This window comes from Pelmatolapia mariae, linkage group LG6 (genome assembly GCF_036321145.2).
Source record: "Pelmatolapia mariae isolate MD_Pm_ZW linkage group LG6, Pm_UMD_F_2, whole genome shotgun sequence".
Taxonomy (NCBI): domain Eukaryota; kingdom Metazoa; phylum Chordata; class Actinopteri; order Cichliformes; family Cichlidae; genus Pelmatolapia; species Pelmatolapia mariae.
In genome coordinates, this window is record NC_086232.1 from 9554329 (window position 1) to 9576119 (window position 21791).

The window sequence follows — 21791 nt, forward strand, 5'->3', positions numbered from 1 at the left end:
CCAGAATAATCTGTGCAGTGGATTTTCAAATTAGTGAATTTACACAACAGAATGTGAGATAATATCATGACTGCTGAATGATGAATGCATGTATGTGACTTGCAGTGTAAATTACTATAAATGGTAGAATTCACCAACATAACCTGGACTTGAAGATGGAGTGCTTCAGTTTTGGTTTATCTATGATGACAAACTGAAGGTGATCGAAACGCCAACTTTTGTTTTTCTAAAATTCAGTTCAATTTTATTTATACAGCATCAAATCACAACAACAGTTCTCTCCAGGCACTTTACTGTAAGGTAAAGACAGTAATACAGACAAATCAAAGAAAAGCCCAACAATCAGTGCACTGGCAACCATGGGAAGGAAAAACTCCCTTCTAACAGGAAGAAATCTCCAGCAGAACCAGACTTAGCTGAAAGAGCTGAAAAAGAATTAATCAATTTCCAAAGAAACTGATTCACTGTTCAGCCATTTTTCATGTTGTGTTTGGTGGCTCAGGTGCAGGGGAGGGGTGGAGCAGCAGGTTAAGGGTGTGGTGTCAGGGGAGGCTGAAAACACTAATCGTGCAGTCGCAGAGAGGAGGAGAGACCATAGCAGGAGCAGTGAGAGGAAGGCGCTGCCACGCAATGAGGAGCCGAAAAGCTGCTGACGGTAACGCAACAGCACTGAAAGGCACACTGTAAATAAACCTTTGCAGTCACATTGCTGAGCGTGGGTCATTCCTGCTACAAATGTGAATAATCATTAAGCATAATCAACAAATGAAAATACAAATGTCCTAAATTCAGACTGCCGTAAAACACTGAAATATTGTAAAAATGTAAACAGAAGAACAGAACGATACACCCACTGCCAGTGTCTGTTTCCTATTTCACAATGTTTATTTTATATTCTTCCACTGAATGTTTGACCCCAACAGCAGGTATATTATCATTTGCATGCTGCATTTTTTAATTCTTTTCTTGCTGACATAAACACAAACATTGCTGAAAACAAACTTGAATGGATATCCAAATTCTTCTTCATGGCATTACAGTGATGTAGTTCGAAGGAGGCCACACCGACTGGCATGGCGAGATGTGCCAAGTTTTCAGCTAACGGCTGTTTGGGGATCACCTTGTTGATGTAAAACAACATGTGCTTTATTTGGCAATTTTTGTCAATTCGACTAAAGAAATGAGATAAATTATGTTTTTGTGATAGGCTGTTGGTAAAAGTGTCCAAAAGATAAGACACAGTGTGTAGATACAGCACTGGTTCATCCCCTGAGATGGGAAAATGTTTTTTGATCCTTTTTTGTCAGCAGAGTAACATTTGTAACCAAATTCATCACAAAACTTTACGGTTGTGTAATCAAAGCCAAAAATCCATTATGCTGTGTAGACGCTGTCCAACCTTTCACCCTGAGCAATTTCTTCCATCCATCCACGGCCGCTTCTCCAGCTCAGGGTCACGGTGGGGCTGGAGCCTGTCAGGTAAAGGTAACAGGGAAGGTACATTCTGGACGGAGCACCTCTGAGCATACAAAGTATAAAATATAATTCTGAATTTCACCAAAGAATCCTCCTAAACTTGTTCTTGAAGACATTATTTTAAATGATTTAATATTAAAACACATTTTTTTAAATAACATCTTTATTTAAAAGGATTTAGAACACAAACTGGCACCACTTAATTTAAATGGCATGTACAACTTGCGTCTCACATACAGATTTTTGGACAGTGACACCTCTCCCACCGTTCGGCCTCCACGCGCCACGGCAACAGTTAAGATGGAAACAACATGAAGGCTCTCACCTTTAACTTCAAAGGTTGAAATGTGACTGAACAATTCACTCATGGGCTATCGTTTTTATAAATGAAGCCTGTCGAAGATCTGGAGACGATTTTAAGTATGGCATTTGATGTAGATGGCACAACATGTGGTCGAAAAGAACAAAATGAATCTATTGTAGGAACATCTGCCTGGATGTCAACAGATGATAGCTGCGGATGATCGCAGGACCTTTACAACCTTTTTTGGTGGTCCAGTTTTAAATGTTACTAAGGTCCTTCTCTTTTTTACAAAGATAACTTTGGCTGAACGCATAACCTGTTTAAAGGTGAAAAGGTACAATATTGTGGAGTGTCTAAGTCAATCACCTGAATCAGCTATGAAGGCAGAAAGACCTATGAAGACAGCTGCAGTCATGGTGTTGAAACAAAGCGTAACCACAACCACAACAGTTTGCTCTACTATTGCAGCTGGTTTTCAAATCTACTGCAGATGTAAAAGTGAGAAAAAAAAATGTGTCACTGTCCAAAAACGTAACAAACTGTACACACAAACAGTCTCTTCAGATAAACATCCATGCACTGTTGGTAAAATCTAAAGGGGGAGAAAGGGAGTAATGCTGTCTTAGTTCATTGTGCTTATGAGACGTATAAAGCTGTTAGCTCAAGGACTGTCGGACCAGACTGATCAACATTAAGTTAATACTAATGTGAGGGGAGATCTATGCCCCCCAAAGAAGAAACAGAGGGCTGCAAAACTGTGACAACTGCTAACACGGTCACCTTCCCAATATAAAGACAACTAGAGAAACCACTTTCATAAAAACCAGTGGAAAACATCTGTGGCAAAAAAAGGGTGTAGTCTACTGTTGCTTACTTTAGCTTGATGTCATTAGGGGTATACGTCAGGTTAAGGCAGGATGCAACATGACTTGCACACGTGTACCATAAAATATCTCAACTCTGGTGATTGTCCACGTTTGCTTGTGAAGCTTTGCACCTGATTTGGACTTCACATGAAAATTCTCAATTAATTGAAGAACAAACACAAAATGTGCAGCAAAACTTCAGTTACTGAAACATGTTCTGTGTTGGCTTTGACATCATTAGAGTTTGTTTTTTTAAATTAAATTAGTAAAATACCTGATGGATGTTTTTGTGCACAAGACTTTCATTTAATATACTGGATCAAAGTGGAACTGTGCTCAAGGTCCTCTGCCTGCTTTGCTTGTTCAAAAAGCACTTGTAGTACATTACACCATGACAAACGCCACTTTGCTACTAAACACTCCAACGTTAAAAAAGGATGATTCAGAAATTTTCTCTTTTGGCTTCATGAAAAACTAGAAAAACTGAAACACGGACTCTTAGAAAAAGTCCATGAAGATTTCCTTCTATAACATGTTTAAACATCGGCTACATGAGCACTTTGTGTACAAGCCGATGTTTCATTATAAGTGATGCATTCATAACTAGTCTCAGGGTAACACAACCACAGAGTTTACATCATCAGTAGGTTTCCAGAGAACAGTTTGTAGCCAAACCCCAAAACCAGTGGTCAGCTTAAACTAACACAGCAGCAGCTACAGCCGACCGCTTACTATCAAATCCCTTTCAGCTCAATGGATCCCAAATACACATTTATACTGCTGGCTTCAGTATTTTTCAACTACTGAACACAATCCTCCTTCACTGACAAATATTAGCAGACTCCAAGTCTGGTGCCTTCAGGAAGTCCCATTAATGGCAGAACACAAGGAAATGTAGAATAAGGAAAAAGCGGGCTGACCGATGGGGGAAACAAAAAACATTAGAGGCAGGAGAGAGAGCAGAGAGAGTGACTGATCAATCTGCTGGAAGCTGGGAAAAAACAAATGAGATAAACACCTCCTGGAAAAACAAATTTAAAAAAGAACTATCACCTTCATCAGCCAACAAGAAAAATATATATCATTTTTGATAAATATGTCACTCTCTTGATTCAGACTGTTCACTAATTATTTATTTGTTTTTATTTGAAAGAAAGATGGCCAGTCTTTGCACACCTGTAAGAGGCCCACACAGTCACTCTCCCTCCTCTTTGTGAAGAGATGATGATGATGATGATGATGACGGGCTGTGAAGAAACCTATGTTTGTGCTTTTAGGCTGTGCCCGCTGCTCCTGTGGGCACTGCTGTAGTCGTGGCATTCACACCTTTCCCTCGATGTCTCTGACCACCTCTCCTGCGTCCCCCGCTTCCTGACTTGAGCTGTGGACAGACAGACAGCACTGTGAGCCAGCTGTTAGGTGAAATCAGGTTTGAAATAAAGCACAGGCGGCAGGTAAAGCTTGTTGATCCAAAACAGTTAAGATGCACTTAAGAGCAACAGGAACTCCTTTAAAAAGGTTAAGAGGGTAAAAACGAGTTTAGAGGTTCTCTGAGGGGAACAAACAAAAAGAAAAAGGAAAGTGAACAGTTCAGACTTTAGCCCGGGATATTTTAGTGGATGAGGTAAACACCTTACAAACGCAGGTCCTTTTTCCCTTTTTTTTGTTTAATTTAACACAAGTGCAATTACTTCATTTTAGATGGGGTCACAGGAAACCCTGTAACTGCACAAATGTTCTGTCTGACAAAATAAAATTACAAGTAACGTTTAAAAAGCTAACAGAAACAAGTCGTGTTTTTCTAATTGGTACATTCACCAGGGAGAATATAGAATGAGTGTAGTTAAAAATAGAAGAACAATTAGGGAAAAAGCTCATTTTTCTTCCTCTAGCACCTCCACAGCTTTTAATCCCACTTGGGTCCAGTTCAGTAAGTAAACACTTGTACTGGCAGTACAGCAGCTTCCTGGTGTGACTGAGTAAATTTTGTGAATATAAAGCAGAACTGCACTAAAGCAGAGTATGCATGCAAAAAAAAAAACCCATCTGCTTAGAACCGGGGGGGGACAACAACAGAACAACCACACTTAAGGAGACGCCATCATCACTCCCACAGTCTGCAGGAACTTTACCTTGTTTTCTTTGTTGCCATCATGACACAGAGCCTCCTCCTCTGCCACTGTCTGACGCAGCATGCCAAGACAGGGAGGGAGGAGAGAGAGATAACAGCGAGACAGTAAAGTGTTAAAACTGAAGGATCGGGAATGCAGAGCGAAAACAGCAGTGAGGACGGGTGAGGATCAGAGGGCAGAGGAGGGGGTGAGTGGAGGTACATGTGACGATGAACGCAGGATGATGGGCAGGGTAGGAGAGCAAGTTGGCAATAAAATGATTGAAAGTCAAAGTACAATAATGGAACAATAATGTGAAAGTTGTAGACATTAATAAGTAGCAGATTTAAGCACTGTGAAGAGCAGAGAGAAGATGTCTTCAAACACGAGGTTGACTGTAATAGAAAATCTAATGTCTGTGTTGACATTACCACACTAATGCACTAGTAGTGATAACTTTTGTGTCAACCAACAGTAATTGGTTGGCAAGAACTGAAGGGTGAAATAACTACAGCCACAGAGAGGGAGTCAGTGACAGTCACTGTGACCAACAGGAAGCCTGTGGCTAAAAAATTCAAGCAAGCACCCAAAAAAGACTTTCTGCAGCTCCAGATAAAACAAAACCTCAGTGTTCAGAGGGTGGATTACAGGATCGACCACAAGGACAAATGTCATAAGTGCATACAGACAGTGTTAGTGCCCGGAAGGGAAAACAAAAGTTCAGCACCGGAAAATTAACTGTTGGACACATAAAACAACCCGCTGAAATTTGTCACTTCTTATGTTTTCTGTAAAACATGCACTCATAAGGATTCCCCGAGCACTGTTTTACTCACCGGTAGCTGCGCTGTGGTAGGACTGGGTGGCCGTGCTGCTGATCCACTGTCCTCATTAGCGGTTGTGCCCTCTTTAGAACTCTTTTTGCTGGCTTGAGATTTGGACTGCTGGGCCTTAGCTGCCTGGGTGTTCACTGAGTGGAGAAGCTGAAATTGCAAACACAACCTTGTGTTTGTTACACTAGTATTCACATAATATTAATTATAGGATAATTAAAGAGTTTACACTGAACCAAAAAGGTAAGCACAAGCCCCAGTACCTTTGTAATGGTGCCTACAGCTTTGGTACGTCCTTCCCTGAACACCAGCTTCTGGTCACAGTGCAGGTATTCGGGGGTCTTGATGAAGCGAAAGTGGACCGTGGCTTTGTCCCCAGTCCTCAGACAGTCTTTGTTCATTGACAGGATTGTGGCTGTCTGCCTAATGCTGCCACAGTGGACTAATGATACAGAGGGAGAGTGGCATAGTTACCGATTGGCCAGACAGTACTTTTCTTTTAGAAAAGGGAGTCTAAGACACACAGATGCCCATCGGTGCTATTTAAACTTGTGAGTGTCTGTATTTACTAACCCATGGCCTGGTATCTCGGGGATATCGTGGTCGGATGGTGAAGCACCAAAATCTCGGCTTCAAATTCCCAGGTGGCCTGTGGCATCAGCTTGGGGGAAACCATCACCATTCCTTTCCTTATAGATGATCGTTTGATCTGAGAAGACAGGAGGGGAAAAAAAGCAGCAGGAACAAAGGAAAAAGAAATGAAGCTGGGGGATTGGTTAAGACAAAACTGAATTAGAGCCAGAACACTACCTGCTTTCACTCTTTGGGATTTGCATGTATTACAAAACTGATTCTAAAGTTAGGAAACTAATTCATATGCATATAACATCTCAAAGTTTCTGAATAATTATCCTCTTCAGAAGTTTTCAAAACTTCTTGCCAAGTCATCTTTGAGCTATTTTTATGCTGTATTTTGGACTGATATGCAAAAATAATTCAAATATGTCATGATGGCTGTGGTTCAACTAAATTATTTCCACACAGACCTTTTTGAGGGCGAAGGATGCGGTCTGTCCACCGCGAACCTCTCTGACAGGCATCCTCTTGCGGTGGATGGATTTAACTGCGATGGGGATGAAAGTGCCGAGGGGGTCTGGGCCTAAGAGGAGCGTGTCATTGAGTCGTATCAATCCACGTAACGTAGTGCCTGAAACTACTGTGCCCACACCCTGCAAACGACACATAAAAGTCAAAATAAGGTCACAGTCGATCTCAGGTCTTTTCCTTTGGTGCTCTTGTCATCTATAACTAAATCTCTTACATCAGAGTAAATAGAAACAGTACGGGAACTTCAATTTTACTGCATCCAAGATGATCTCCTCAGATTCATATACAGTACTAATCAGTGCACAGTGTTTTCACCAATATGTCAACTGCCTGCTTTACTGTAAAAGTGGTGTGAAAATGTGCAGAATGTCCTTGTTCCTGTTCTTATAGTGAGCCCTGCTGTTCAGGGCAGCGAGTCTTACTGTGCAGATCAAACCAGTGTCGGTGTGACTGCTGCGACAGGCACATGCAGATGCAGACACACACACACACACAAACACACGCAGGGTTATGACATGTCACTGCTGCTGAAAGACACATGAGAGTTTGCACTAGTAGTAACCTTCAATAGCAGAGCTGCTATTTGCTCCCTTCAGGCTTAAACTTATTCATTAAGCACCAGATTTAATAAGCGGGAACAATTAATGGAACGTTTTGCACACATTTATGCAAAAAAATAAGCAAATTTATGAGCATGGATGCAGTTATTTCACTGATGACCAACTCAATCTAACAAGAACAGCACGGATTAAAGGTTCTAAAACACTTGTACATGATGAGGGAGTGAGTAATCAGCGTGCAGCGTAGTATTACAGTGTAAGCACAGATTTCAGCAATGTCTTTCACTCTGGCACTTCAGGTCTATGAGAGGCAGGTGAAAGAGAAATGATACTTTTGGACTCTTCTGTTAGATACTAGGACTGTGTGAAATCTTGGAGGTTGGGGCAGCTAATGTGGAGTGCAGTATACTTAGAGACGTACTGCTTTATTACAAACATGTCTGTCATATGAATCTGAAATCTATGTATTGCAAATGTTCTCTAGAAAGCACAGAAGAACAGAGAACATTATTTACTATCAAAAATCTGTGTATTTATCAAATTGACTGCTACTGTGCCACACTGAAACTGAAAACTGAAATAGGAGATGCCCACAAGTAATTAACAACATTCACCGCAGAAGTCTAAACTATGCATTAAAGAAAAAAAACTCAGCAATCTAATTACTTCCTATGAGCAAACGCTTGGCAACAGTGGGAAGGAAGAACTCCATTTTAACAGAAGTGACCTTTGGCAGAACTAGGCTCAGGGAGGAGCAGCCTTCTGACTGGGGAGTTGAGGGGAAAGAGAAGAAAGTAAAAAAAGAGTGTAAAGAGTAGAAACACATCAGGGCTGAAAAGGTGGGACTGAAGAATAAAATGCAAATAAAAACCTGATCAGAAAGAAACTAAACAGGGCGATGCAGGGCCTGGCTCTTAACACTGGGGCTGAGGACTCACACAAACATGCAGGAACTACAGGAAGAAATCCAACTCTTTTTGCTCCCAGCTTTGGCCCTTCTACATGCCTCAATGATGCCTCATTCTGATAAGATCTCCCACTGGCACTCAAAAAATATAAGACTCCTAGAAGCAACTATCACAGACACATCATGTTCAAAATAAGACCACCATTAAATCACCATTAACAACAACTTTGTCCACACCTTTCAGTTTCAAATTTGTTATTGCATATTTGAGTTTTTAACCCTAAAAAAGGCACTATACTGACATAGATCATTAATAAATCTACCTCTATCTACAATGTCTTTGATCTAGTTGCCCTTGTTAGCATAGTGTTTCAGTGCATGAAAAAGTAATTGTAAAGAAATGAACATCCATGGCTGTATAACTGAGTGTGTGCTCTATTTCTTACAGGTACGGAGTATGTGTCGTCTATTTGGAACTCTGCAGGCTCATCATTGCTAAAGGTGGTCCGAGAGGAAAGGAGGTTCAAGAACATCTTCAGCAAGTCCATGTTCTCCCCTGTCACATTTGAGATCTGGAATATTGGACACATCCTGGAGAGAAGGAGAGAGAAAAGAAGAGAGATGATCAAAAAAAACTATCCTCTATTCTCTTTAACCGACATTGCAATTACAAAGCAAAACACAGCAAAACATTTAGTGTCAAAGGCTTATACATAATTACAACATGGATCTTCAAGTCAGAGTCGGGAAGCATCTACTTTGCCTAAATGGGCTTAAGCAAGACTTTAAAGCCTCCCGCCTCAGGGATGCTGCTATTTGAACAACCCATCTGACCTCCCACTGGGCTGGATGGCAGATTCCTTAAAGCAGTGGTTCCCAAACTTTTTGTGCTGGGCCCCCCTTGTTTTACAAGAAAAATGCTCGCGCCCACACACACCCATATTTTGCTCCATTGCGGTTTATTTCACACCTCAAACATTTAGTAAACAGTTAAGCAAATACAAGAATCTGCAATAAATTACAGGTAGTAATAAAATAAACTACTAACTCTTTCACGCTACGTCCACACCTACACGGGTATTTTTGAAAACGCAGCTGTTTCGTCCACACGTGAACGGCGTTTCGAATCACCGAGAACGGAGATTTTTTTAAACTCCTTTTTTGCGTTTACGTGTGGACGAGGAATACAGAGTTCATCACGCAACGTCAAAGGTATGTGCTTTTTTTTTACGTCACGCTGTGCGCACATTATTGTTTACATGAGATGAATTGCAGAATGGCGGATAGAGACAAAATACTGTTAATCTGACTATCTGCAGGTTTTACACGCTTACATACACACGCAGTTACTGTCCCTCAATTTAGAAAGGCAGAGGCGTCACGGTGTGATTATTTTACATGTAGTTGTTTTTTTTCCCTGTGTAATAATGTTCAACATTGCTATCAATACACTTTTCAATCCCTCTGCAAAATGGGTTCATAAACATAAACAACTGTGAGATACTGTTTGTCTGTGATTTGAACCGGGGAACAAACAGCCTGATATTATTTGTATCCCACTGTAACTTTACTGTATAAAGAGCTAACATCTCCAAAATGTCAGGAGTAGTTAGTCATTACAACAAGTGTTTGTGAACTAAAAATCAAGAATGTGGGATACTGTTTGTCCGTGATTTGAACAGCCCAGCGCTGCTCCCGACGCAGGGAAAACCAATTCTGCAGGGAGACCTACCTTGGCACTTGTGCAGGTGAAACCAAAGGGCAGATATGCTTCACCATATTTTCTAGTCTTTGGCTTAGAATGAAGTTGGTTTGGAAACATATTCAGCTGTGCTTCATCTCCTGATTTGCGTTTGTGTAGGCGCCCCGTGCTAGCAGTGTCCAAGCATTGTTTTTTTTGTTTTTTTTCCCTTTTCATGCCGCGCCCCCCCTGCAATGGCTCTGCGCCCCCCCTAGGGGGCGGGCCCCACACTTTGGGAAGGTCTGCCTTAAAGGGACTGATAAACCAGCACACGAATATTTACACAAAGAGACACGAGACCTCACATTAAATCTTAGGAAAAAATGAAAGAGGCAAGGGAAAGCTGTCTAACAGCATACCCACTTGACTTATAAACCTTATAAACTTATAAATAAAAATGCACCACCCAGGCGTGGGTATAAATACACACACACACCAGAGGTCAATCAAAAAACAGAAACCAGTGTTCTGATTGGTTCCAACTTGAAAACAGAATCAAGATGACCTATGTGAACAAAGTTATGTGTTAAAGCACTGAGATCATATGAGCATTACAGTTATAATGCTGAAGAGGACTCATCCAGCAATGCCCCCACAGACAAAATGTATACGCTTTTATTTTTGGCAGGACACCGTATGATTAAGTAAAATTAAGGGTCAAGCTGATATAGTCAGCTTTATTTGGCATATTGGAGAGTGCACATATGATATCCTGTTCTCCGTAAGTGCTTTTTTACTTACTTTCATTAAATGTGTTTGACATTTTTTTCAAAAATCCTAATTCTGCCGGAACATTTCAAAGATCAAACATAATTTCTAACTGTGTGAGTATGCTGTCAATCAACTGTCATCCATTCTGTTATTATTTCTCAGCAGAGTCACGCCCATCGTCCCACCTGTTCTCTGGTCTTACCTCTCAGAGCTGAAGTTAGAGGCTGTGACAATGACATCATCCTTGTTCTGCACCAACACTGGGATTTTCCTGCAGCCTGGTGACTTTAATAACCTCTGTAATAATTTTAGTGTCTCTGCAAACAAACACAAGCAAACCTGAGTTTCTTAAACCCCAAAACAACACTCATGACAAAATCTGAACAAAACAACTTCAGAGTGAAAATAAATGACATATTTAAAGAGATGGAAACTGGAGAAAGTAGTAAGCTTTAAGCGGAAAAAAAAGACTCCTTTTAATTTACTTTTGCTTTAAAAGCATATTTAATCATGTTTTATTATTTCTTAATTACTATCACTTCCTTTATGTGCTCTTCCAGTGGTTTATTGTTTTTGTAAACTTCTCTCTCAGTTTGCTTCACTTTAAAAGCCTTCTAGCGATTTACTTTATATTATTCATTTTCTTCCCAAAGAGGCTTTTTTGAATTAGAGCCCAGTTCCTACCTTAACATCATTAAAGCAGAGCCATGAAGCGTATAGCATGAAAGTATTTACTGCCTTTAACAACACAATGGCGGTCTTTGGTATGGCTGTGTTGCTGTAAACATTGCTGTGGGAATGGAGATTATGCTGAATTTGCAAAACTTCTCACTCTGAGCATGAAGTTAAGAAACTGGGACCTAAAGATGTGGAACAGAGCAGTTATACAGCTGTGCTGGAGATAGTGGATTTACCTTGCAGGATGTTAGCTGGGCACATGTCTATCTTGGTAACCACAACAAACACAGGTACGTTTAGGGCCAGCGCTAGACCCAGGTGCTCTTTGGTCATGCCAACAATGCCAGCATTGCTGCCAACCTACATGGAGAGACAAGAAACACAGAGATGAGTGGTTAAATATGTGAGGGTAGAAACAGGAACAAAAAAGTAACAAAGGATTTGCCAGGAAATAGTTAAATATAAACTTTCAATCTCTCTCACCATGAGCATGCAGAAATCAGGCAGGTGTCCCGTCATGCCAAAGACTGTGGTCTTCAGGTACTTCTCGTGCCCAGCTAAGTCAATAAAGGTGATGACTTTGGAGGATTTCTCACAGATCTTGGTCCAGTCTAAACCCCCGCCATGGCTGTCTGGCTTGTTTACCACCTAAAGAAGCGAGAAGACAGAAAAGAAAACTCACTTATAATGAATGTGAGAAAAAACAGTAGGACGAAACTTTGAAAGAAAGCTTAAAAATGTTCCTGCAAGAAAAATACATGTTGTTAATTAAATGTGATAAAACCTTTCACAATTATAATTTCACATAAATCCATAAAGCTAACAAGAAAAATTACCAACTGAATAGTGTCTTTCACTGAGCACTGTTTTTTTGATATTTGGCACTCAAAAACGTTTAAATAAATGCAAAAAATAAGGAAAAATCACTAGAGAAATGCATTTCTCCAGTGATTTTTCCCATTCACAACTGACAGTAGCTCACCTGTCCTTCCTGATCAAAGCCCAGGATATCGTTGCCCACACTGCTGGTCCTCCCACTCTCCATCTCATGTTTGTGCCTGAAGAGCTTCTGACGAGCGAAACCTCTGCCATTATCCAGCTCACCATGGGTTAACACTCCCAGCAGGGTGCTCTTTCCAGCGTCTACATTTCCAACAACAGCCACTCTAGAGAAAAGATAACAGAAAAGAAAAAAAAGAGTGAATAACACTAGTTTCAGTACAGGGGAATGTATGCAGAGCTGTTGCTTCAGTCAGGACCCTTGATAGTGGTGGAGGCTAAAGGAGCTTAAAACAGTGAGCCAGTCAGCTGAGGCGTGGCCTGGCACTGAGATCAGCTGATCTGCCTGGCGTGCGGCTGACTTTGTGGACTCACTCACCAACACTTTGGACAATTTTACAGCTAAGTCATTACAAATCTTTCTACCACCTCTAAACCCTCCCATTGAGTCTATGAAGGTTCTCAGTCTTCATTTCTAAAAATAAAACTGATGGAGACTGCCAGGTATTTTATTGAGCCTAAAAAGAAATCCAGCTCAAGCTTTAAAGACCTACGTCTATATTTTATTTCTTTTTCACTAATGATGTTGGCCATTTCTGTTCTTGTGCGTTTGATTATAACAAGTTGGAAGTAAACAAGTATCCTCAGCTCAACATAAAAAATAAATAAAGTTTAAACTATGTCAAATTCAGGACGAGATAATTTTCAACTTTCTAAATTCAATCCAACATAAATGAAACCCAAATTACGCACAATAAGAAAAGACATGCCAAAAGTAAATAAACACTCCCAGCAGCAACATCAGGTACAAAAAGGGCCTGTGCTATAATAAATCATCACCTGTCACAAACAGGCCAGCGTATTTGTTTTCTGGTTTATTGCTGTTGTATAAACAGGGACAAACAGGACCAAGCTATACAATATTGATACAGACATCAACAATACAAAGTACAGCATAAAACAGGTGCAGCGTGCAATTCATTTTCAAATTGGGTTAACTTGCAAGAGCAAGGCTATAAAAGACCATCACAGCATTCTCACAGCTGGGCCTTTGGTTCTTGGTTCTGTCTAATGCAACAGTACACAACTCTTCTATGAAGGTTCAGAAAGAAAGTGACTGCCATCAAAAAATGACTCCTCTTTGCTGCCTTGCTCTGAGACACAGACAAGTACGTGATTCTGACACAAGGGTTATCTGTGCTAAGGCAGTGTGAAAGATAATGCACAAAGTAAGCCTCTGTGGACGCTGCGAAAGGAAAAACTCTGCTCACACAACTGCAAGAATACACATGGGAGCACGTAGTTCGGCCAATATGATTAAGATTACTAGTGTGGATGAGATAGAGCCCAGCATGTCTGATGTGAAGCTGATCAGGTCTGCTGCAGTGACTGTCCAGTGCCGACTGTGAAACATTGGGCTGGTGGTGAGCTGATAATGGAGCTGCAAGACTGCAGAAGGCTTAGAAGATTGCATTTGATGCATGCACCGTTTTGGGTTTACATTCGGTTTCTGCACATGTGCTAGGGTTTATAACGTATATATGCACACACATAAGCTGCAGACTTCAGCTATTACTCCTGTACTATTATTTTATTTACCAGCCGCTTTGATAACAGACCCATATCATCTATTACTTCTCCAGTGAGCCTCATCCTGTGGGTGAACTCTACTTCCTCTGTTTTGAGCTACAGTTTGTGCCAGGAGTTCTTACATTGCTCTGCCACCTGTGAGACAACAGGTTTCCACATTCTGAAGGTTCTGGTCAGAGTGGAGTTGGAGCAGTCGGACAGGCTTTTTGGGGAAGCAGGTGAATGACAGAGGATCACCACAACAGCAACATGGCCAGTGAGTCAGCCAACGGGGACAGAGGTGTCAGGAAGATCAACAGTGACTGAACTTTTAAAATAAGAGCAGGGGGGTTGTCTGTGTCATGAGTCCATGAGTAAATCAATAACGCATGGTGAATTTTTTTCAGATGCATAAACATAACAATTCTTAAATAACTCACAAAATTTCTGGTGAGCCGGCCTAATGAAGTTTACATGTGGCAAAGACTGAATATCTAAATACAGAGTGAACTCCCAAGCTCAAAAAGCTTAGCTGGAAAGGATTTTACCAACATGTCCCTTGACCTGAATTCAACAGAGCACTTTAGAATATTTTAATGTGAAATGTACATCAACAAAAGTCCTGCAGCAAAGAGAAGCTAAAAAAGTAATCACGGAGAATTTCAAAAATTCAGCCCATAAGTGTGAGCCAGACTGTAAGCTTCCTTTTCTAAGAGGTTTCAATCTGTAATTACAAAAGAAAGAGACAAACATAAAAGTATGTAATAAAAAAATGAATAAAATCTAATTAAGGGTGAACTGAGTTTCGATGCATTTCACTCTTATAAATTTGAGTCTGGTTGTCAGTTTTGTCTTTACTGCGTCTTATTCTGCTATTGTGAACATCTGGGAGAGAAGCTTTTTGCTGACTTGTCGGAAGCGCAAATTCTTATTTGATTCGTTCAAAACACTGTTTTAAAAAAATGGAGCAATGTTAGACAGGTGCATTAGTTTGATTACATACTTCTTCCTGCTGGAAACAACTATCACTACACAGAAACCTGTGCTTTAACTCTGCCTATAAACCTCTTCTGCAGTGCTGGCCAAACAGCCATTTCTGTAGCTTTCTGAACCCAGTGATACATCAAAACTCATTTATGCAACAGAATATTTTGAGTCATATTTTCATATAACCTGGCATTCAATAATAGCCAAACCCAACAGTCACATTAAGAAGTTAACAATGCAGGTACATTTTCTAATGATTCTTTTGCCTACACCCCAGAACCTCTCCTCATATTTTTTACCTGACTTCTAGGAAATCCTGCTCGCCCACACGTCGACGGATGAGGTAGTCCCGAATCTTTCCTCCAGCGTCTGTCCTTTCTCTCAGCATGATTAAGTCAGCCTCAATCTGTTCACACAGCGACCGCACGGTGGCTACCGACGCCTCCATGTCCTTTTCATCCAGACCATAATCACCTCCATCTAAACAAAGCGTATGAAAAAGGAAGGAGTCACTCTGATGCAGGACAGTTAGGGACCAATTTAATGGATGTTTTTAGAAAAAGCAATTTCAGGAGTAATGTGAAGCCACACCCTTGGAAAATTGGCATCTTCACTGCTAACCAGGCAATACAGGAATGTTAGTAACATGTAATATGAGAGGGTGGTGACTGGGAGGACAAATACCACACAGAAGAAGAAAGAGGAAAAAACAGGTGGTTTTTAAAAGAAAGATGGGAGTAGGTGTAAAGAGACGAGAACATTTCAATTACTGAGACCAGAGCAATTTTCAAAATGAATGAATCACAAGCAGTCAGCTTCAGACAACTTTTAAGAGAAGGTGGATTGTAGACTTTATTTTCTAAAGGCTGTATATATGCAGATTACTCTAAATTTTCAAAGAAACCCACAGTATTCATCCACTTAACGGGTAAAGAAATGTAATAATCCATTGGTTGATGCCAGTTGCTTTACAGCTAGAACTGGCACACATAAATAACAACAACAACAAAAAAGCTTCCACTAAATGCACTGTGATTGACTGACAAAAAAACAGCCAGTCACATTAGAAAGTCTGTTAGTTTTTGTCTGACTCGTCAGACAGCCATTGGTGCTGATATTCTGTCTGTACCACTGCACTACTGACAGTGCCTGTGCTGACCGAGGATAAAGTGACACGCTCTTATGTGTGCTCTGGGTCAGACAGTTGCTTAAACAGTCAAAAAATAGCACAAAAAGGGCTGCTGCGTTTGTGTGTAGAGCTTTAGAATGAACAGCACACAAATGGGATTAGCTGTCTGGGAGGCCCAGAGGAGATGACACAGCTACAACACAACAGTGACTGAAATATACTAATAAAACTACTTTCCCCTAACAATTACTATGGCTATGAAACAATATGTGTTATACCCTGCACCCACATGTTTGAATTTATGTTTTTGAATAGTTAACATTTTTTCTAGAAGTCAGGCACTGACATGATATAGCTGTACAATTTTTTCCTTTGCTTTACAGATTTCAGCCTAGTCTAAAAACAATATGCCTGCTAAAAGTCTTTGGTGCCACCTATGGGATATCCTGAACATACACACACACCAGATGACTGAAAACACAGCTTTCTTGTCTTAGATAATCTCAGACCTTGACCCCTAAATAATATTTCCTCTCATTCAATAACAACATACAGTTTCCAAGTGCTAATAGATTATTTTAAATTTTAAAAAATGACTTTTATTTTAAAAAAACAAAACACTGCATATTAAGTTTTTATTCTGTATTATCCTTTATTGCTCAAACACTGTCATCCTTTTTTCCTGCCTATTGTGTGTGTGCATGTGTTTTCTTTCCACATTATCCTATTTTAAAATCTATACATTACTGAAGTTCACTTGAAGTTGCTAATTCTTACCTGAGCCCATCCCAACCACATAGATTGTCTCTCCGCAGCCCTCATCTATCCGCTCCCTCAAATGTCTCAGTAATGAATCATATTGTTCCCCTGTTGGACTCACAAGGACCAGCTGAAAGGTAGAGACAGTAAATGAGATAACAGCTGAAGATTTGCAAAGGTCAGACAGGGCAAACACAGTTAAACAAGTCTTCTGTGAGTGCACATACAGCAAGTCACTACCGCAACAAGTAGTCAGCATTTTATAAAAACTATTTTACACAATAAAGTTATTTTGGTGTTTTGTTTTGGTTCAGTCTGACTATTTAGGATGCTCCATTCAACAATACAAAAAGAACTGCAAAGTTTGCATATACAGTAGTTATGTTACATGTCTAGTATGCTGCCAGCTGGATGCGGTTAGATATGCCGTGCAAAATACTGTACGTGTCACTTTCTCTGGGATGCACAGCGAGCATTAAATGCCTCGTGTACAACTTTCAGGCACCTGTAAAGTTACTATGACATACTACGTGCCACTCATTCACACAGTTACAATATAGAAAACCAATAAACAATCTGCTCAGTCGGAATGTATTAAAACGTAACGACTCAACGCGCAATTAACAATGAGGCCCACCTTGCTACTTAAGTCTAAATGATCCGCGGGCTCTCCATTTCTATCCTCGCCGTCTTCAAAGCCCTCTCCGCCGGACGGATCCTCGGCACACCCCCGGTCCGGTGCAAACATACAAGCAGGCACTATGGACTCTGCTGCTGGCGCTGTACCTGGGTGTAACGCTGGTTCTGTCGCCGTTAACGACGCCATTTCTAGAAAAAGTATGAAAATGGCAAATAAAGCAAAAACGTATAAACTCCTATTATGTGTTTGGCTTCAATGGCTAACATTTAGCCATTAGCAATGATAGAAAGTTAGGCTGGTTAACAGAGCCAGCTAGCAAATGCTAACCAAACATCGAACATACAACATTTAACACTCTTAACAGGGGAAAACGAGGTTTTAATAAATCGACACAGCTGTGAGGTGACGACTACTTGTTCATACTTTTATACGTTTAAACTGTTGATGAAGCTGAATTATATAATGCAATCTCTTAAGAAACGAAGGCATACCAGAAGTTGCTAGCTAGCTGATAGGCTAACTTAGTTGTTTACTCTGGTTGGCTTCGTTAGCTTGGCACTGACTGTATGACACGCCCATCAAAAAATAAACACAAGGGATTGGCTACACTATAGGTAGCCCCACCCACTGTTGGTCTACTTTGACATGCATAGCCATCAACTCAACACACGCTCAGACTATAACATAATATGCATAATAAATAAAAAGTGTGTAATTTGAGTGTTTTAAGAAAATGTACTGATTTGTTAAATCACTTATGCAGTTATGTAAACATGCATGGAAATCTATTGTAAAAGGCAAAATATGCAGAGTATGGTTCAGAGTTGTTTCCATTTCGTAATTTCAAATTTGTACAATACAGTTATTTGTTTCATTTTAGTTCAGTTTCTGTTAGTTTCAGTTGTAGTTTTAGTCTTTATTTGTGGCCTGAAGGATGTTTTCAGAAAAGTCTTCACCTCTAAAAGCAACAACAAAAACATGAGCACTGAGCAACAGTGGACATCCAAATCATGGAGATTAACAGATTTGAAAGTTGATCATTTGTATAGAAGTACTGCTAAAGATACTCACACATCCACTATTAACACAGACTCTCCCCAGTGTCTGTGTCTGATGAGGTCAAGCAGGTACTGGTCTGGTGTGGGGACGTTCAATGAGTCCACATAATCTTGTGTCAACAAACAGTTCAAAAGAGGGTAAAAAAGTATACAGCTGTCAGTAAATATTACGGATACGTAATAAAGTAGTTAAAGTCATCATGCATCCTATTCTCTCGTGTTATGTGCTCTAATTATAGTGTCTCAGATAAAGAAAGGCTTTTCTTTCTTTCTTTTGAAAACTTACAATTCGTCAGTGTCACCGATCTGCTGCAATGTAAAGGGGGCACATGGCGGTAATGGAGGCGGGAAAAGGGGTGGGGGTTGGGTTCGGTGCTCTGGATAACTGTTTTTGTCATGTAATTGGATTGCACTTTGTCAGGTCTCTACCCTAAGACCTGAACAACTTGGGTGTCCCATCTGAAGGCTAAGCTTCTGCTGATCTAGCTTTTAGGATCACTGAGGCACGCAAACCCCCTGACCTCATTAAAAACAAAACAACAAGTATTAACAATTGCTAACAATTACTAACAATTCTCTTTATCTGAGCTCTAATCTGAGTGGCTGTTAACTTGCGATTTCTGAGGCCTGTGATTCAGATGAATTTATCCTCAGCAGCAGAGGTGACTCTTGCTCTTCCTTTCCTTGGGCGTCCTCGTGTGAGCCAGTTTTGTCGTAGCACTTGATGGGTTTTGCGACTGCACATTGAAAGTTTTAGCAATTTTGTGGACTGACTGACCTTCAGTTCTTACAGTAATGATGGACTGTTGTTTCTCTTTACTTAGCTGATCGGTTCTTTCCATAATATGAATTTTAACAGTTGTCACATAGGACTGTCAGCTGGGTACCAACCTGACTGCTGCACAACACAACTGATGGTCCCAACCTCATTAAGAAGGCAAGAAATTGCACAAGTGAACAAGGCACACCTGTGACGTGAAGCCCACTTCAGGTGACGACATCATGAAGCTCAGCGAGAGAAGGCCAAGGGTTTGCAGCGCTGTCAATAAAGCAAAGGGTGGCTACTTTCAGGGATCGTTGCAGGCCGGAAAATGATGACCCTTTGGGGCTTCCGGTGTTTCTTGGGGTGCTGCTGCTCTGAAGCAGAGAAGCCTAGTGGCAAGGTGGTTAGCACTGTTGCCGCACAGCAAGAAGGTCCTGAGTTAGGCCGGGGTCTGTCTCTGTGTGTTAGCCCCGCGACAGACTGGCGACCTGTCCAGGGTGTACCCCGCCTCTCGCCCTATGACAGCTGGGATAGGCTTCAGCGCCCCCCGCAACCCTGAAAAGGACAAGCTGAAGCGAATGGATTGATGGAAGAAACTAACCTAGACCTAGACACAAATATCTCTGCTTATTAAAGTAACTCTGGTTTTAGCCTCAGACTGTCCTGGCTGATGCTTGCAAATGTTCATGTTAGTCTCTGATTTAGGTTTTAGGTTCAAGGTCTTTCTTAAAAATTTGGACCCTTGGACATTATTTGAAAAGTGGATAAACAGTTATGACTAAAGGAAACACTCTAAACCTGCACTGGGAAAATATCTCCTTATTTCACCTGTGATCACACACTTTGTTTTTCCGGTGCAGAGGAATGGCCAACAAAAGGTCGGACTTCACTGAGTGACAAAGGATGAAGATACAAGACGCTGATGATCCAGTGCAGCTGGGCTCAGGAGATGATGAAAAAGCCTGAACACCTCTACAAAAACAAGTTGAGTTTAATGCTGTGATTGATTTGGTTTTTGAAGGTTTGTTATCGGTATGCATGTATGTATGTACTAAATATAAAAGATGGGCATGTTTTTTTTTAATATCTAGAATTGGTTTATCATTTTAAAACTTTGAGAAAACCCACCCAGGGAGAGGCAGGCAGTGACAGGGAGAATAAATACAAATGTAAGTATGTAGTAATATATTATAATTTAATCTAATACAATATTCAAATACATTAATAATCTGATGAGACAACAACAGTTCTAACCTATGTCCAAATAGACAACAGGTGTGAATAGATGTTAAGATAACACAATAAAATTATGTAAAACATATATTTATATATTTAATTAAAACCACTAAAAGTAAAATACAATATATAAATATTTGTAATGATATAATGTATAATATATAAAAACACAATTTTTAGTTTTCATTGGACTAAAATGCCTTATTAAATTAAATGGTAGCCAAACATTTTGTAATAATAAAATATGTCATCAGTACAGACACACTAGGTGTGTGCAGTTCTGTTAGCACTTCTTCCAGAAGTTTTTTTTTTAGGACACAGCCCACTGGCTAAATCCATCCTTACTCTCCACCAAAGAGCTGCCCATCTCTTCTCTGTCGGCACTATGCAGTGGGGCACACACACTCTCCGAGGTATAGGCTGCAACAAGACGAGTTCACAGGTTCCACTTGTTTAGGGGTTTATTGGTTTGTTCAAATTAAAGCTAAATTAGCTCAGTTGTATTTTGCTTTGTGTTTAAGTGAAAGAGCAGAGCAGCATCAATGTGGCAGACTGTTAAAACAAAACAAAAAAAAATAGTTAGAATGAGTCCACCTGTCAGCTGACCATATAGCTCATCTTTCTCTGTGCTCTACTCTGGGCTTTTTATGGCGCCCATGTAAGAAACTGTTTGAAGGCCCAATTTTGAAAAACTACAATGGGATATGCTTTTATGATGATCCATGGTGATAGATCAACAATGTAAAACATTAGACTTTAAGAAGAAAACAGGCCCAGTTTGTGAACCCAAAATTCAATCAAATATTCTCCTTCTGTGGTGGAATCCTGTGTAAGTGAGGACATATGTGACTCAATTACAACACTACATGTTACAATCCCTAATGGGATTTATAACTATTAAGGAAGTGCAAACAGAAAGTTACAGAATTGGCATAATTACAGTCTACAGGTAAGTACTGTAAGTAAATTACGCTGACGAAAACCTTTTAGTTGCCTCATCCTTTGTAAAATGTGTGGACAAAGTCATTGGTTTTCACAAAATGCTTGTATTTAATGCGTGCTTTTAAAGAAAGCATGTTTATTATCCTACAGTATTTGCAAGTGGATGTGTGTTTCCAATGTTGCACAGGTCTTTATGTACTCTGGTGTGTAAGTGGACCTACTGCCCTCCAGAAGGATGGGATGCCAGCTTCTGGACGAGCATTGGACTGGACGACCTTCTGGAAAATAACTTCCCCAAAATAGGCCAGAAAATGACATTTTATACATTCAGATAGTTTAACTGATTATTTGTGAGATCTTTTCAGTATTTGTTTCATTTCTTAAATTATCATCATTAAAAATGTTTAATAATTTT

At 40.3% G+C, this 21791-nt stretch overlaps 1 protein-coding gene across 3 annotated transcripts; it reads right to left on the reverse strand.

The window, feature by feature from the left end:
• Window positions 1–260: 260 nt before the first annotated feature.
• Window positions 261–17948, reverse strand: gtpbp1l (GTP binding protein 1, like). 3 transcript variants are annotated; one of them, XM_063475787.1, is made up of 15 exons: window positions 17869–17948; window positions 17375–17565; window positions 16756–16867; window positions 15149–15329; window positions 12277–12460; window positions 11778–11942; window positions 11531–11654; window positions 10819–10933; window positions 8611–8755; window positions 6637–6819; window positions 6164–6299; window positions 5854–6032; window positions 5594–5740; window positions 4779–4825; window positions 261–4027 (listed from the first exon to the last, which is right to left on the reverse strand). In XM_063475787.1, the coding sequence occupies exons 2-15, from the start codon at window positions 17561–17563 to the stop codon at window positions 3967–3969; spliced, it is 1968 nt and encodes a 655-aa protein (XP_063331857.1). In that variant the 5' UTR covers window positions 17564–17565; window positions 17869–17948; the 3' UTR covers window positions 261–3966. The 3 variants fall into 3 exon arrangements, with proteins under 3 accessions (XP_063331857.1, XP_063331855.1, XP_063331856.1); XM_063475785.1 differs by having other exon boundaries at window positions 4779–4829; XM_063475786.1 differs by lacking the exon at window positions 4779–4825.
• Window positions 17949–21791: the final 3843 nt, after the last annotated feature.